This window comes from Lampris incognitus, chromosome 5 (genome assembly GCF_029633865.1).
Source record: "Lampris incognitus isolate fLamInc1 chromosome 5, fLamInc1.hap2, whole genome shotgun sequence".
NCBI classification, from domain to species: domain Eukaryota; kingdom Metazoa; phylum Chordata; class Actinopteri; order Lampriformes; family Lampridae; genus Lampris; species Lampris incognitus.
Window position 1 is genome coordinate 24445912 of NC_079215.1, and position 13499 is coordinate 24459410.

General features: G+C 42.8%; 1 protein-coding gene across 1 annotated transcript in view; it reads right to left on the bottom strand.

Moving 5' to 3' along the window:
- The window catches only part of LOC130112914 (protein sidekick-1-like), a 329381-nt gene that overhangs the window by 42681 nt on the left and 273201 nt on the right, over positions 1-13499 (bottom strand). Inside the window, exon 30 of the mRNA XM_056280437.1 lies at positions 9803-9997. Coding sequence (XP_056136412.1) covers positions 9803-9997 — 195 coding nt within the window. The remainder of the gene's footprint in view (positions 1-9802; positions 9998-13499) is intronic.

Sequence of the window (13499 nt, forward strand, 5' to 3'; positions counted from 1 at the left end):
TGGGAAAATGTTAAGAGCCTTTTTGCTCATTTGAAAATACACATTAGAGAGGGGAAAGAAGTGTCTTGTCCAGTTAGGCAGTGTGACAAAGTTTGCAGTTATGTCTACCTTTACTTCTCATATATCTAGGAAGCACGACGATTCTAGTGAACAAAATCTTATGGACTCCATTGTAAATCCTCACTGCTCCTCTGTGCTTGAGCAGTCTGATATGCAGATAGACACTCCTTCTAATGTTATGAAAGTGATGAAGTGGTCAACCCAGAAATCATTGATGAAGCTGTGTTCTTGAGATGTCTAGCCCAGTTTTATCTAAAACTGCAGGCCAAATTTCTGCTTACAGCCACTACAAATAATTGTTGGACATCTGCAAGAAATACATGACATAAGCTAGTCATATTTACTTTTCAAACTGAAAGAAAAGTTGGTTACACTTGGGGTCCATGAAGCTCACATAAATGTGGTTATTGCTGTCTTGAAAACTAAAGATCTCTTTTGAACTTGCAATTCTCACACATTGAAAACTACTGACCAGAGAAGTAAAACAGTTTTCAAAAATAATTTCAATTACATTGAACCAGTCCCTATTTGTCTGGGGCAGAATGAGGCAGGCAAAGAATGTTTTGAACATTATGTTCCAATCACAGAAACCATTGACTCTCTATTTCAGATTGACTCAGTTAGGGAACATCATAAACAAGTGCACACAATTTTTCAATCTAAAGATGTACTTCAGGATGTTTGGGATGGCAAAAAAATATGTCAGCAAACTTTTTTTTTTTCGGAAAGAGTTTTCATTTCGATTGATTCTGTATCAGGATGACTTAGAAGTAGCCAACCCTCTGGGATCTGGGAAGAAAAAACACAAAATACTTTGTGTGTATGCTACTCTTGCAGACATTGTACCACACCATAGATCAAGCATTGACCAACTGCAACTTGTTCTACTTTGCAGAGAGCAGGATTTCAAGTATTTTGGCCAAGAGAAAGTCCTGGGTCCCATGATAAAAGACCTTAAAGATCTAGAGATGAGTGGCATTACTTTTCCTGGTGGTCAGGATTGCAAGAGAACATTGTGTTCCATTGTTGGGGATCATCTTGGTGCGCATAATATAGGAGGATTCGTAGAGAACTTTAGTAAGAGTGAATACTTCTGTAAATATTGTAGCATTGATGGAGCAGCATTTCAAGCGGATCCTCTTTTCAAAGGCAGTAAGCGAACAGTTCAGTTACATAGAGATCACATCCAGTCTCTGAGCACTGATGCAGCTTTAAATTCTAGTGGTGGTGTCAAATTTGACTATGTTTAATGAGCCCAGTTATCTTTATGTCTGTCAGCCAGGGTTACCTCCATGTCTTGGCCATGACCTTTTTTGAAGGGGCTGTGTCATCCGATTTGGCATTATAGATCAGTCATCTTGTAACAGTGGAAAAAGCCATTCACATATCTGGAACTGAATCAACGGATAAATCGGTTCCAAGTACTTTGGCAATGAGGATAACAACAAACCCAGTGAGGTTAGTGCAGGGAGAGAAAAGCTATCTGGCCATGCAGTACAAAACTGGTGTTTGCCCAAGATGCTGCCAGTCTTGACTGGAGAAAACATCAGTAATCCAAGTGATAATGAAGTATGGAGGCCAGTTTTGCAACTAAGAGAGATTGTAGAGCTCATATGTGCACGAGCTATTTCCACTGGTCAGGTAGCCTATTTAGGAGTTCTAATGGAGGAATATCTGTATTTTCAATGGCGTGCCTTTCCTAATCACCCATTAAAATCCAAGCATCATTACCCTGAGCTGATTGTCCACTTTGGGCCTCTCATATGTCTGTGGACACCAAGATTTAAGAGAAAACATGTATTTTAAGCAGTGTGCCAGGAAATTGCAAAACTTCAAGAATCTTTGTAAAACTCTGGCAGAAACACATCAATTGTTGCAGGCATTTTATATGCTGGGAACTTTTTTCCAGCAGATGTTGTTATAGAGAAATGCACAGAGTTCTTTTTAGGGGACCATTAATTAAGTTTCTTTTTTTAATCTCCTTGGGGAAATTCAGTTATTACAAATTAACCCATCCTAGCTGTGATCTGTGCAGCTAGGAGCAGTGGGCTGCTGCCTTCATGCTGCGCCTGGGGACCAACTCCAGTTCTTTTCCCATTGCCTTGGTGAGGGGCACAGGCAGAGTATAAACCCTAATATGCATGTTTCTTTTGATGGTGGAGGAAACCGGAGCATCGGAGAAAAACCACCGCAGACACAGGGAGAACATGCATACTCCACACAAAGGATGACCTGGGATGACCTCCAAAGTTGGACAACCCCGGGGTTCGAACCCAGGACCTTCTTGCTGTGAGCTGACAGCGCTAACCACTAGGCCACCATACTGCCCAACTGATAATAGACTGTAATGATGAGATTAGACAGGCAGTTTCACATCTAAACTTGGAGTCTTAACACTGAGATAGCCAATGAAGTTACAGTGAAGGGCATGAATACAAAAAGAACGTGCATTTTGATTGGTGATCACAAAGAAGGCCTTTATAGTTGGAACAATTAAAGTAATTCTCATTCATGATGGATTAGCAGTACATTTTGTTACAGAGAAGCATCATGCTGTGAGACTTCCTGACATGGGTGCTTATATCCTTAAACCACTAGAGAAAATGTGTTGCGTTAACCACGAGAATCTGCTGGATTACTACCCCTTGTCTGAGTACATGGCGTGGGGCATGCCATTACTAATTCTTCAACATTCCTTCCTGTCTTTGTACAAAGACATCCATCTTGATTAAAGACATAAAGGCCATCATTTGTAAGACTCTGCTCAATGTTTCTGAAGAGACCTATGTACAGCTTATCTCTATACTCCAAAACTGTGGAGTGGAAAAATAAAGACCTACAATATGTACGACAAGAAGATAGTTGTGAAATCTTGCCCGAAATTCAACTCAGGAAACTACTAGAAGCCTTCAAATTGGGTAATGTATACCTTAAGTATATCTTTAGGGTGGATCAATGGTTTTCAGTTCTGTTCTGTCCGCCTTGCACATTTTAGAGATTCCCCTGCTTGCGCCACGGATTATCTAACTAATTAGCACATACACTAGAACGGCCAAGGTGGTAATTTTGACAGTTTTGGATTTTCAAAGTTTAATAACTTTGTGGGGGAAAAAAAGAAGATACAGACCTGCCACTCCCTGAATGCTCCTAAAATTGCCTATATTTGCATTAAAATGAGTTTTAGATTAATTGCACCAAAAAAAGTTATGATAAGATCTACCTAAAATGACCATGACCAGTCAAAATGACTGCGCGTAATTTGCGCATCATCGCGCACGTCATGTCACTATTTATGATGTGCGTTGGTCACGTCATTTCCTGCGTGAAGTTCATTGCTCTGTCTTAGAAACACACTAGCGTTCTCCAGTCCAGAGTAATAGTCTAAACTTGATTTCTGATTAATGCCAACATGTGTGGGTACAGACGCCGTTTCAGATACACTAGGACTACCATCGAGGCACTGCAGTATTTACAGGCGTTGGACAGCGGCAATCTTAATTGCTTGAAAAATAGTATTAAAGTTGTTAAAATGTCGTTGTTTGGGACGGTTTCAATATTTATTTTCAGTTTTTTTTTTTTACATTTCATGTTTTATAGGCCTTGTTACTTTTGTTAGTTTAGCAATATGTGTTTTCCGTTTTGTTTTTCAGGTAATATTTTCACTTTTTTAATTTTGGTATTCAAGTTCGACCATGTCTCTCTGAAGTGTAAATTGTTTAAAAATAGCATTACAGTTGTTAAAATGTTAATTTAGTCGTCAGTTGTTTCCTAACAGACATACTAAGATATGCAATGCATTAATATCTCAATTAGGTATTTAACTTGACAGAAATAGAGTTTAAAAACTGGCAGTCATTTTGACCGCCCATGGTCGTTTTAGATAGGGGTGAAATCCCGGTTGTTCTTGTTTAACTAGCTCTTTGAAACACTACAAAATGCAGGACAGTGGTAATCCAGGACCAGGATTAAGAACCACTGGGTCGGACAATGGGCACTGGCCTAACAGCAAGAGGCCTATTGTTTTAGTTACAGTTTTCCAGTTATACTTGTAACTTTATTAATGAAAAAAGTCTAATCGCATAGTGTAAGTCTAATTTGACAAGTTTTTAGCTTGTGAAGTAACTGCAAAAAATTGCAAAAATTAAGTGAAATTTTTGACTCAATTGTTCATTCTGTTGCCTTTTAGAGACAAAGACCATCACTTTGAATCTGAGCATAGCTTCAAGCCATTCACCACTCTCTAGCCCAACAGCATGTTCCAATCCATCACTGCATTCAGATTCTTCTCTGCCCAGTGGATCTGAACAGTCTAGCTCACCCTTCACATCATTTCCTTCAGGGACAGACAACAGCAGCCCCAACACTAGAGGTCCATTACACATTTTAGAGACATGGCCCAAAAGATTTCAAGTCCCATGGGGGAGAATGCCGCCAGAAATCCAAACAGCAATTTCTGCTGGGAAAAGACCTAAACCTTCAGAACAGCATCAGATGATCAGAATTCTTGTTGATGAGATGCGCAAGTTTGAGCTGCGCCCTACACAAGCACAGTGTCTCACTGTCTGTAGAAACATTATTCAGCAGTATCCAAATAGTCTTGCAGATATTTTTCCTAATGGTTCACTAATGGCTGGAGGTTATATACATCACTACTTATGCAAGTCAGGACACGGGTTGAGAATCTGAACCGTGACAGTAACTACATACACCATAGAGCCTAAGCCTCTCAAACACCGAACACAAGAGGGGGCCAACCAACACTTACGGTTGAGTGAAATTTCAGCCTCAGCTCCCGCCTGAGGAAACAGAAGAAACAGTAGAGGCCAAACATCAAAAGATTACGGGAAATTTATAGTCAGGAGGGTATGGGTGGAGTAGAGAGAGCTGAAGAGAAAAATCTAATGGAGACTACATTCTGTCTTCGCGTCAGCATCTAAATGCAACACCACCACCTTCAGTCAAAGGTGTGAGGAGCCAGTGGCCTTACCTTTTCAATCAGAAGTCCATTTGTTCAACTACAACTTTTGAGAATGAGAGTGTAAGAAGATTGATTGCCAGATTGTTCCGACATCTGAGTGCTCTGACGTTGTGATTTCATTGTCATTTTATTTAATAAATAATGTACTTTAATACATACCATCTGAACAATATTGACTCCTGTTCTAGTGTTGCTTCACTTTAGCCTATTTTTAAAAACTTGATTTATATGTCAGTTAACTAATTTCATAGATTTTATACTTCCAGTGGGCAGCTGTCATGGGAAACATGTATTTTTAATGTATTTTATTACAATGGTAAGAAACTGTAATTCAGAATACAGCACAGACACTAAAAACTACAGTAAACATACTGAAATCCACAGCATTTCAATGTTCTCTAAAACAATGGTAGGAAACTGTCATTCAGAATACAGTATAGAAACTGTAAAAATTACGATAAACAGCTAGAAACCCTGCTTCCAGTATTTTACAGGAAAATCTTTTACAGTGGATATAATTAATGGCTCTATGAGTGCAATGAAACACATACAAATATCCAGATCAGCTGAATCAGAGAGAAATAGTTGGATACATTGTCTTGATGTGTGTGTGTGTGTGTGTGTGTGTGTGTGTGTGTGTGTGTGTGTGTGTGTGTGTGTGTGTGTGTGTGTGTGTGTGTGTGTGTGTGTGTGTGTGTGTGTATGTGTTCAGCTACATTTGTGAGGACCAAGGGGATCTGTTAAGGTTAGGCATATAGGTCTGATGGTTGAGGTTTGGGTTAGGGGCTAAGGAATGCATCTAGTCATTGAAGGTCCTCACAAGTACAGAAAAACAAATGCATATGCGTATGCGTGTGCGTGTGTGTGTGTGTGTTTGTGCGTGTCTTTGCTTTTTAATTAGGAGTGCTAAAACACTGCTCTTTGGATCAACTATCTTTGCAAAAAAATGTGTTTGGCACGATGATACTGTGCATGCACGTAAGCACAAGCATATACACACACGCACACAGATTGATGGGAGGGTGTAATTGTTTAATTTCAGGAGCAGTAGGTTATCGATTAAGCCTTGAAATAAAAGCATTATCGATTCTCTCTGAAGTTTAATTAATCTGCACTTACGTTCTCAAACACTCCCTTACACAACACCACACACACTTACACCGAAACGAACCAACCCAATCTCACACACATACACACCTTCATTCGTCCCCATCACAAGTAATTTAACTCCACTTGATTTGTCTCCCCCTCTTTTCCCTCTCTCACTTGTTTTGTGCCCCCTCAGCCCTTGCTCTGCCTGACCATCTCCACCCCCACCCCCACCGCTCTGTTCTTCTTGCTTTCTATCCACACACTGAAGTTATCATGTTCTGATGGTAATCTCACGATAGAGAGATTGTCAGAATGAGAACTGCCTTCTTAGCACTCACACAACTCTCTCTACATGCTCTCACCAGCGAGATCATTGGGGGGGGGGCAGGGCTGGTGGACCTGGAGAGCAGAGTGGCAGTTTTCCGACTCAGGGCAGCACAGAGGCTGCTGTATAAGACTGATGTGTGTTTGGGGTCATCAACTTGTGCAGTAATCTAGAGGACTGGTGGTTATGGGTTGAACCGCCAACTATTTATAATGGACCAGGCTAAGCTGGACACTATGGGGCTCTCAGGCTTCTATATGTCAGTATTGAAGGCCTGGAGTCTGCTAGACACTTCACAAGCTGAGGGGATAGAGCTGGGCCATGGGTGTGAAAGGAGCCTCTCTGCCACAACCCTCTACTCCCATTACACTCGGCTGACACTACAGGCCTGGCACAATGCCTCATGAGGAGAGGTCTAAGCTGGGACACCTCTGGTAACATGAAAAAGAGGACTGGAAAGACATTAAAGAACTGGCACAACAAAGAGTGATGGAAGCTCTGCCGCAGGCCATCAAAGCCTGGTTGAGGTTTTCGCAGGGAGGAGGTGTGCCAGAGTTCCTCTCCGTTCGTGTTATAGCTAATACAGGGCAATGACAGAAAGAGGATGGGAAGCTTCTAACCGTTGACACTCCAGAACTGGGGAGGCTGGAGGGGAAAGTTCTGTACGAGGTGGCCCTGAAGGTCAGACATCTTAGAGAGATACAGGAGGTGAGAGAACACAAGTGGCAACAATATCTGCCATGGCAGGGTTCAGATGGAGGGGTTTCTGTAAAATCCCTCTTCCAAAAAGTGCATGGGATTTGAATGGGGCTTTGGCCACTAATGTTTTTCTCCATACGGTGGTTCCTAATGTAGGGGTGGGCTGCCCTTTTTTGTAAACGACGGGAAACTATTTTTCATGTTTTTACTGAATGTAAACATGTGACACCATTGGTTGGCCTGCTGTTGATGGTATGTGGAAAGCTGGGGATGAACTTCATAATGGGGCTCTACATCTTGAGGCTGAGGTACTCACAGGAACGGGGATAAAAACAGGATAGGAACAGGGCAAAGTGTATACTAGTAAACCCCCCTCCCCTTTTTCTCCCCAATTGTATCCAGCCAATTACCCCACTCTTGCAAGCCTTCCCGGTCGCTGCTCCACCCCTTCTGCCGATCGGGGGAGGGCTGCAGACTACCACATGCCTCCTCTGATACATGTGGCGTCGCCAGCCACTTTTCACCTGACAGTGAGGAGTTTCACCAGGGGGATTTAGTGCGTGGCAGGATCACGTTATTCCTCCCAGTTCCCCCTCTCCCTTGAACAGGCGTCCCGACCGACTAGAGGAGGTGCTAGTGCAGTGACCAGGACACATACCCACATCTGGCTTCCCACCCACAGACATGGCCAGATGTGTCTGTAGGGACGCCCAACCAAGCCGGAGGCAACACGGGGATTCGAACCCGGATCTCCGTGCTGGTAGGCAACGGAATAGACTGCTACACTACCTGGATACCCACTAGTGAACTTTTTGCATGGCCAAGCTAAGGTTGCCACATGGCTTACAAGAAGGAACAGGGTGAGAGGGGGTGGGTGTGTGAATCCAGTGGTCCTACTATTCATGGCACTTGTCACTGCATGCCTGAGAGCAGAGTGTGAGTATTACAGCTAGGTGAAAGAACATTTCTGGTGTGTAGGGAGAGCTGTATGTTTTGTTGGGGAGGACTGTATGTTTGTAATGGTTGTTGTGACCTATATGTATATATGCAATAATATGTAAAACAGCGTGTGGGGATGGTGGCGAGGGTCTGATGGCGGTGGTTGGTGTGCGTGCGCATGTGTGTTTGTGTGTGGGTATGAGTAAGAGAGAATGTGTGTGGGTGTGGCAGTTTGTGAGGTGTAGGTTGTATGTTAGGTTTTTAGGTATGTAAATAATGTGTTGTTTTATGAGGTGACTGTTCATTAGGGAACAACAAAAGTCAAAAGTCTCACCAGCAAGAATGAGAGAGAACAGGAGAGAGGAGAAATAAGCAGCATACAGGAGCTGAAGTGCACAGAACAAGAGAGAGGTAGAAGAAGCGAGAGAAATAGAGAGGAGGAGAGGAGAGGAAAAAAAGGAGTGATGATGGGGAGAAAAGGAGACTGAACCCTGCTGAAAACGCGCAATTGTCAATTTTCAGTTGTCACCCGCTGAGAGCCTCAGCGCACATCTACACAGAAAAGTGTCTGGAGCGAGCTACAACTGTCTGTCTCTTTCGCTCTCTCTCTCTCTCTCTCTCTCTCTCTCTCTCTCTCTCTCTCTCACTCACACATGCATACACACGCATATACATGCAAGCATGCATACACACACGCACATACGTATACACAGACACAAATGTAAATTTTCCCTTTTCAAGGAATTAAGATGATCTCTTCAGCATCATCAGAAAAAAATCTATTTTGGGCTATTTTGTCTATCTCACAGGGGAAGTGGGTCATTTAAGCTACCAAAGTGGAACAAGGAACGACGGAATTCTGTTCAATAAAAATTCTGATAATGATACGGAAATTATAATAGAGTATCTGATCCAATTACAGCCCACTGTAGCAGCAGATAGTTTTCAACAGAATATGTGAAACTGTGATCCCAGGTTTTCCTTCGTAAACATGGCAGTCCATTACGCTGTCATAATTTCATAAGCCTTTTTTGCAGATTCATCATGCAGTGCACAGGGCTGGCTGACAGAAAAATAGGAGAAAATTGAAGGAATAACCTGGAATGAAAACTGAGATGGATTCAGTGCGGCTGTGTAATATGTGGCTTAGCTTATTCATTCACTAGTATAACCATATTTTAACATTTTAAAGCAATGTTTTTACTTTCCGAGATTATGTTCTTTTTTTTCTTTTTTCTTTTTACTTTTTTGCATATGCACTTCAACTGAAGCTGAGGAGTCAGAATCCCACTACAAACTGGGATCCCTTGAGGAAATGCTGGCATATCAATCAATCAGTCAATCAAGTTGCATTTTTTATAGCACTTTTCCAGCATTCACATGCCCCCTGCTTTCAATATCACTAATTTCAAACAAGCACAGGTTCCCTTCAAGTGAAAAATGCCCGTTTACAGAATAAAATATTGCAACGTTATACTTTTCACTGTTCCCGAGTCATAATTTGTTTTTAAACTGGGTATTTAGAATGAAACTTAGTGAGTGGTGGTGATTGTAGTCTCTAGAATGGTTTCCTTTAGGGGGTGATGGGCAATCTAGTTCTAGGTGTGCTAGGGAAATAAAAATGTGGAAGTGATGTCTGAATGGATCTACCTATTTTGTGGGTTGTTTAGTTGGATGCTGTGTGAATCAACCAAGTCTTCAAATCTTACCTCTACGCTCTGTGGTGATGACCAAGGCTTCCTGGGCTTCTCCCCAACCGAGGGCAGTGCGTGCAGTCAGTCTGAATACGTAGGTCTGCTCCTGCGACAGGCCTGTGACAGTGAACTGGCGAGCGGTAGAGCCCACCTCAACGGTGGTCCAGCGTTGAGGGTCACCACTGTCCAGGCGGTAGGAGATCTGGTAGCCTGAAAAGGGATGGAGTGAAACAGAAGACAAGAGACAATAAATCTATATGAAATCCTATTAAGTGTGGGCGTTTGTTTGTGGCTTATTTTATATCACAAAGCCCAAAGGAATTGCAGACAACTCTCCAGGAGATATGAGAAACGCTGTTAAAACACACACACAAACACACACACACACACACACACACACACACACACACACACACACACACACACACACACACACACACACACACACACACACACACAACAGATATCCCACATGACAATACACACATAAGTGCACACGCCTATACCCATGCAAACACACAAAAGTCCCCCATGTCTGTAAGTAGTTCTTGTATAGATCTTCCATGGAGATTTGGACAGAAGTGCAGGGTGAGAACTTGTTTTTTGCCTTGCTGTTATCATTTCTGCATGGATCACACGCACACACAAGCACACATTAACATTCACGAGCTTGAACCCCCCCCCCCCACACACACACACACACACAACCTCTCCTTGGTCCCTTTGGCTGTGACCCGTAGTGAATGCGGCTCGTGTCCCTCTCTGTGTCTTGGGTGCACTAGGCCATGTAATTACACCAACACCCTTCAATACACACACATAGATATACACATACAAACCACTGATCCCCAACCAAGCTTCTCACAGACCACCAGTCACTCACAAAGACTCTCAACGTGAAGTTAATATTAAAACAAAACTCAAAAACATTCATATACTCACATTCAGAACAGAAACCAACCCATAATTACACTGACACTGATAAACACAAAAATAAACACACACACACACACACACACACACACACACAAGCTCACACTCAAAGAAGAAACACCCACACAAAAACAGAGATGGAGACACATATGCACAAGCAGAGACACAGGAGAATGCGAGGGAGACTGAATAGAGAAGTGATTGGTCCACAGTATTAATGAAACTGTAGGGATGATAATCTCCTTGGAGCCATTTCTGATCTGGCTGCGTCGGTGATAATCTTATCAGATAGTCTGCGAGTATGTTAATGTGAACCTGGAGCATGGCAGATTATTGGATAAAGGCTACACCCAAGATTCTTTCATGGTTTAAACAACTGGGGCAAAAACAAAGTGTTATGCTCTCTATGAAATACCACCCAGCTGCTGGGCTGCTGTCAGATATCATAGGAATATAATGTAAAGTGCAGCCTGTCTCGTTACTGAAAACCTAGTCCCTAGGCATTGCTTGTTTTCTCAGAATATGGCATTTAAATAAGAGCCTATAGCACTTTTTGTTGATTATGGCCCTTAAAAGGCTTCCTCTCTTGTAATAATTTCTAAAAGCTGTTGAAAGCCATTGACGAAGACTCCACCCACTACACTGCCGATTGAGCAGCCTAATCCTCTCAGCTGGAGGAACCTTGTCCTGTCACATCAGGTACTCTAGAAAAATTGGGTTTCATCCTGCCTCCTGTCTTTTTCAAAGGGTATATTGCCACTTTCCACCCCAACAGCCATTAACCAAGGCATTAAATGGGTTTCTGCCAGTTCTCCAGTTTCCTCACACTATCAAAGACATGTATGTTAGGGTTAATACTCCTGTCTGTGCCCCTGACCAAGGCAATAGCAATAAATACATAAATAAAACAAGAACTGGAGCTGGTCCCCGGCCAGTGCATTGCGGCTGTCCACTGCTCCTATACCATAGGATGGGTTAAATGCAGAGGTTGAATTTCATTGTACACTTGCTTACAATAACAAATAAAGTGTCTTCTTCTTCTGTCTTCTTAAATGTGTGTTTTAAGTTTTGAAGATAAACAATAATTATACATTTTACATATAGAGCGCTTTTCAAGGTACTCAAACATGCTTTACATAAGTTAAACGTAAAAGCAACACACCAAAAAACAAACAATAAACAGTGTTAATCACACATTAAAAGCAATTCCAAAAAGGTGAGTTTTGATTAATGATTTGAATATGGACAGATCGGGGCAGTCTCTGATGTGTTTGGGGAGAGTGTTCCAGAGGGAGGGGGCAGCTATGGAGAAGGCTCTGTCACCTCAGGACTGGTGCTTAGTCCTGTGTGGTGGAGACAGGAGGTTGGCATCAGAGGAGCAAAGGTTGCAGGAAGGAGTATGGTAGTGGAGCAGGTCGGTGAGACAGGAAGGGGCCTGGTTATGTAGGGTTTTGTGAGTGAGGAGATGGACTTTGAATTAGATCTGTTGTTGGACAGAGCAAATGGAGGTTCATGAGTGATTTGGTCACGGGAGCAGGAGCGGGTGAGCAGGGGAGCAGTAGAATTCTAGATGTACTGGAGTTTGTTTAGGACTTTGGATGATGAGCCATTGAGAATTCTGTTGCAGTAGGCAATTTTGGATGTGATGAAGGCATGGATCAGTTTCAGCAGCAGAGAAGCAGAGTGATGGGCAGAGACGAGCTATATTTTTTAGGTGGAAAAAGGCAGTTCTGGTGATTTGATTGATGTGGTGTTCAAAGGAGAGGTTGCTATTGATAATGATTCCGAGGTTGCGGATGCGTGGAGAGGGAAACAGAGTTGAGTTATCGATGATGAGGCAAAAGTTGTGAGTGGTTTTGGTAAGGGATTTGGGACAGATGATGATCATGTCAGATTTATCACAATTTAGTTTGAGGAAGTTGGCTTGCATCCATGATTTAATTTCAGTAAGGCAGTTGGTCAGACTGGAGTAAGTTGAAGTGGTGATGGATTTAGTGGAGATGTGGAATGGACGTCATTGGCGTAGCACTGGAAGTGGAGACCATGATGACGTAACCAAGGAGAACATGTATCAACAGAATCAACAGTAAGGACCAAGCACCGAACCCTGGGGGACGCCTTGGGACAGAGGAGCGATGAAGGAGGTGCACTTGTTGATGCTGACGAACTGTTGTCTGTTTGTGAGATTTGACTTTAGCCAGGAGAGGGCAGTACTGGTGATGTTGACAGAGGATTCAAGGCTGGAGAGAAGAATGGTGTGTGCAGTGAGGAGAGGAAGAGGTCTTTGGTAACTTTAAGGAGGGCTGTTTCTGTGCTGTGCTGTGCGGTGCTATGAGCAGAAACCAGATTGAAATGGTTCGAACAGGTTGTTGGAGATGAGGTGAGCTTTGAGTTGGGAGGCGACGACACAATCCAGTATTTTTGACAGAAGGAGGAGATTGGAGATGGGCTGGAAATTGCTCAGGATATCAGGGTTGAGTCCAGGTTTTTTGAGGATGGGGGTGACAGCAGCCAGTTTAAGTGTATGGGGGATTGAACCAGAGCTGAAGGAGGAGTTAATGATTTCTGTGATGAGTGAAGAGATAGCTGGGAGACAGTCATTAACAAGATTGGATGGGATGGGATCCAGACGACAAGTGGAGCTTCTCATTTCTTACTGTAAGGTTGGACAGCTCCATTGGGGGACACAGTGGAGAACTTGAGTGGTAAAGGGGGGAGATGGGTGGGGGGGGTAGAGAGGGTGTGGGGGGGGGTTGTCAGGTTGCTATAGATAGTGTCA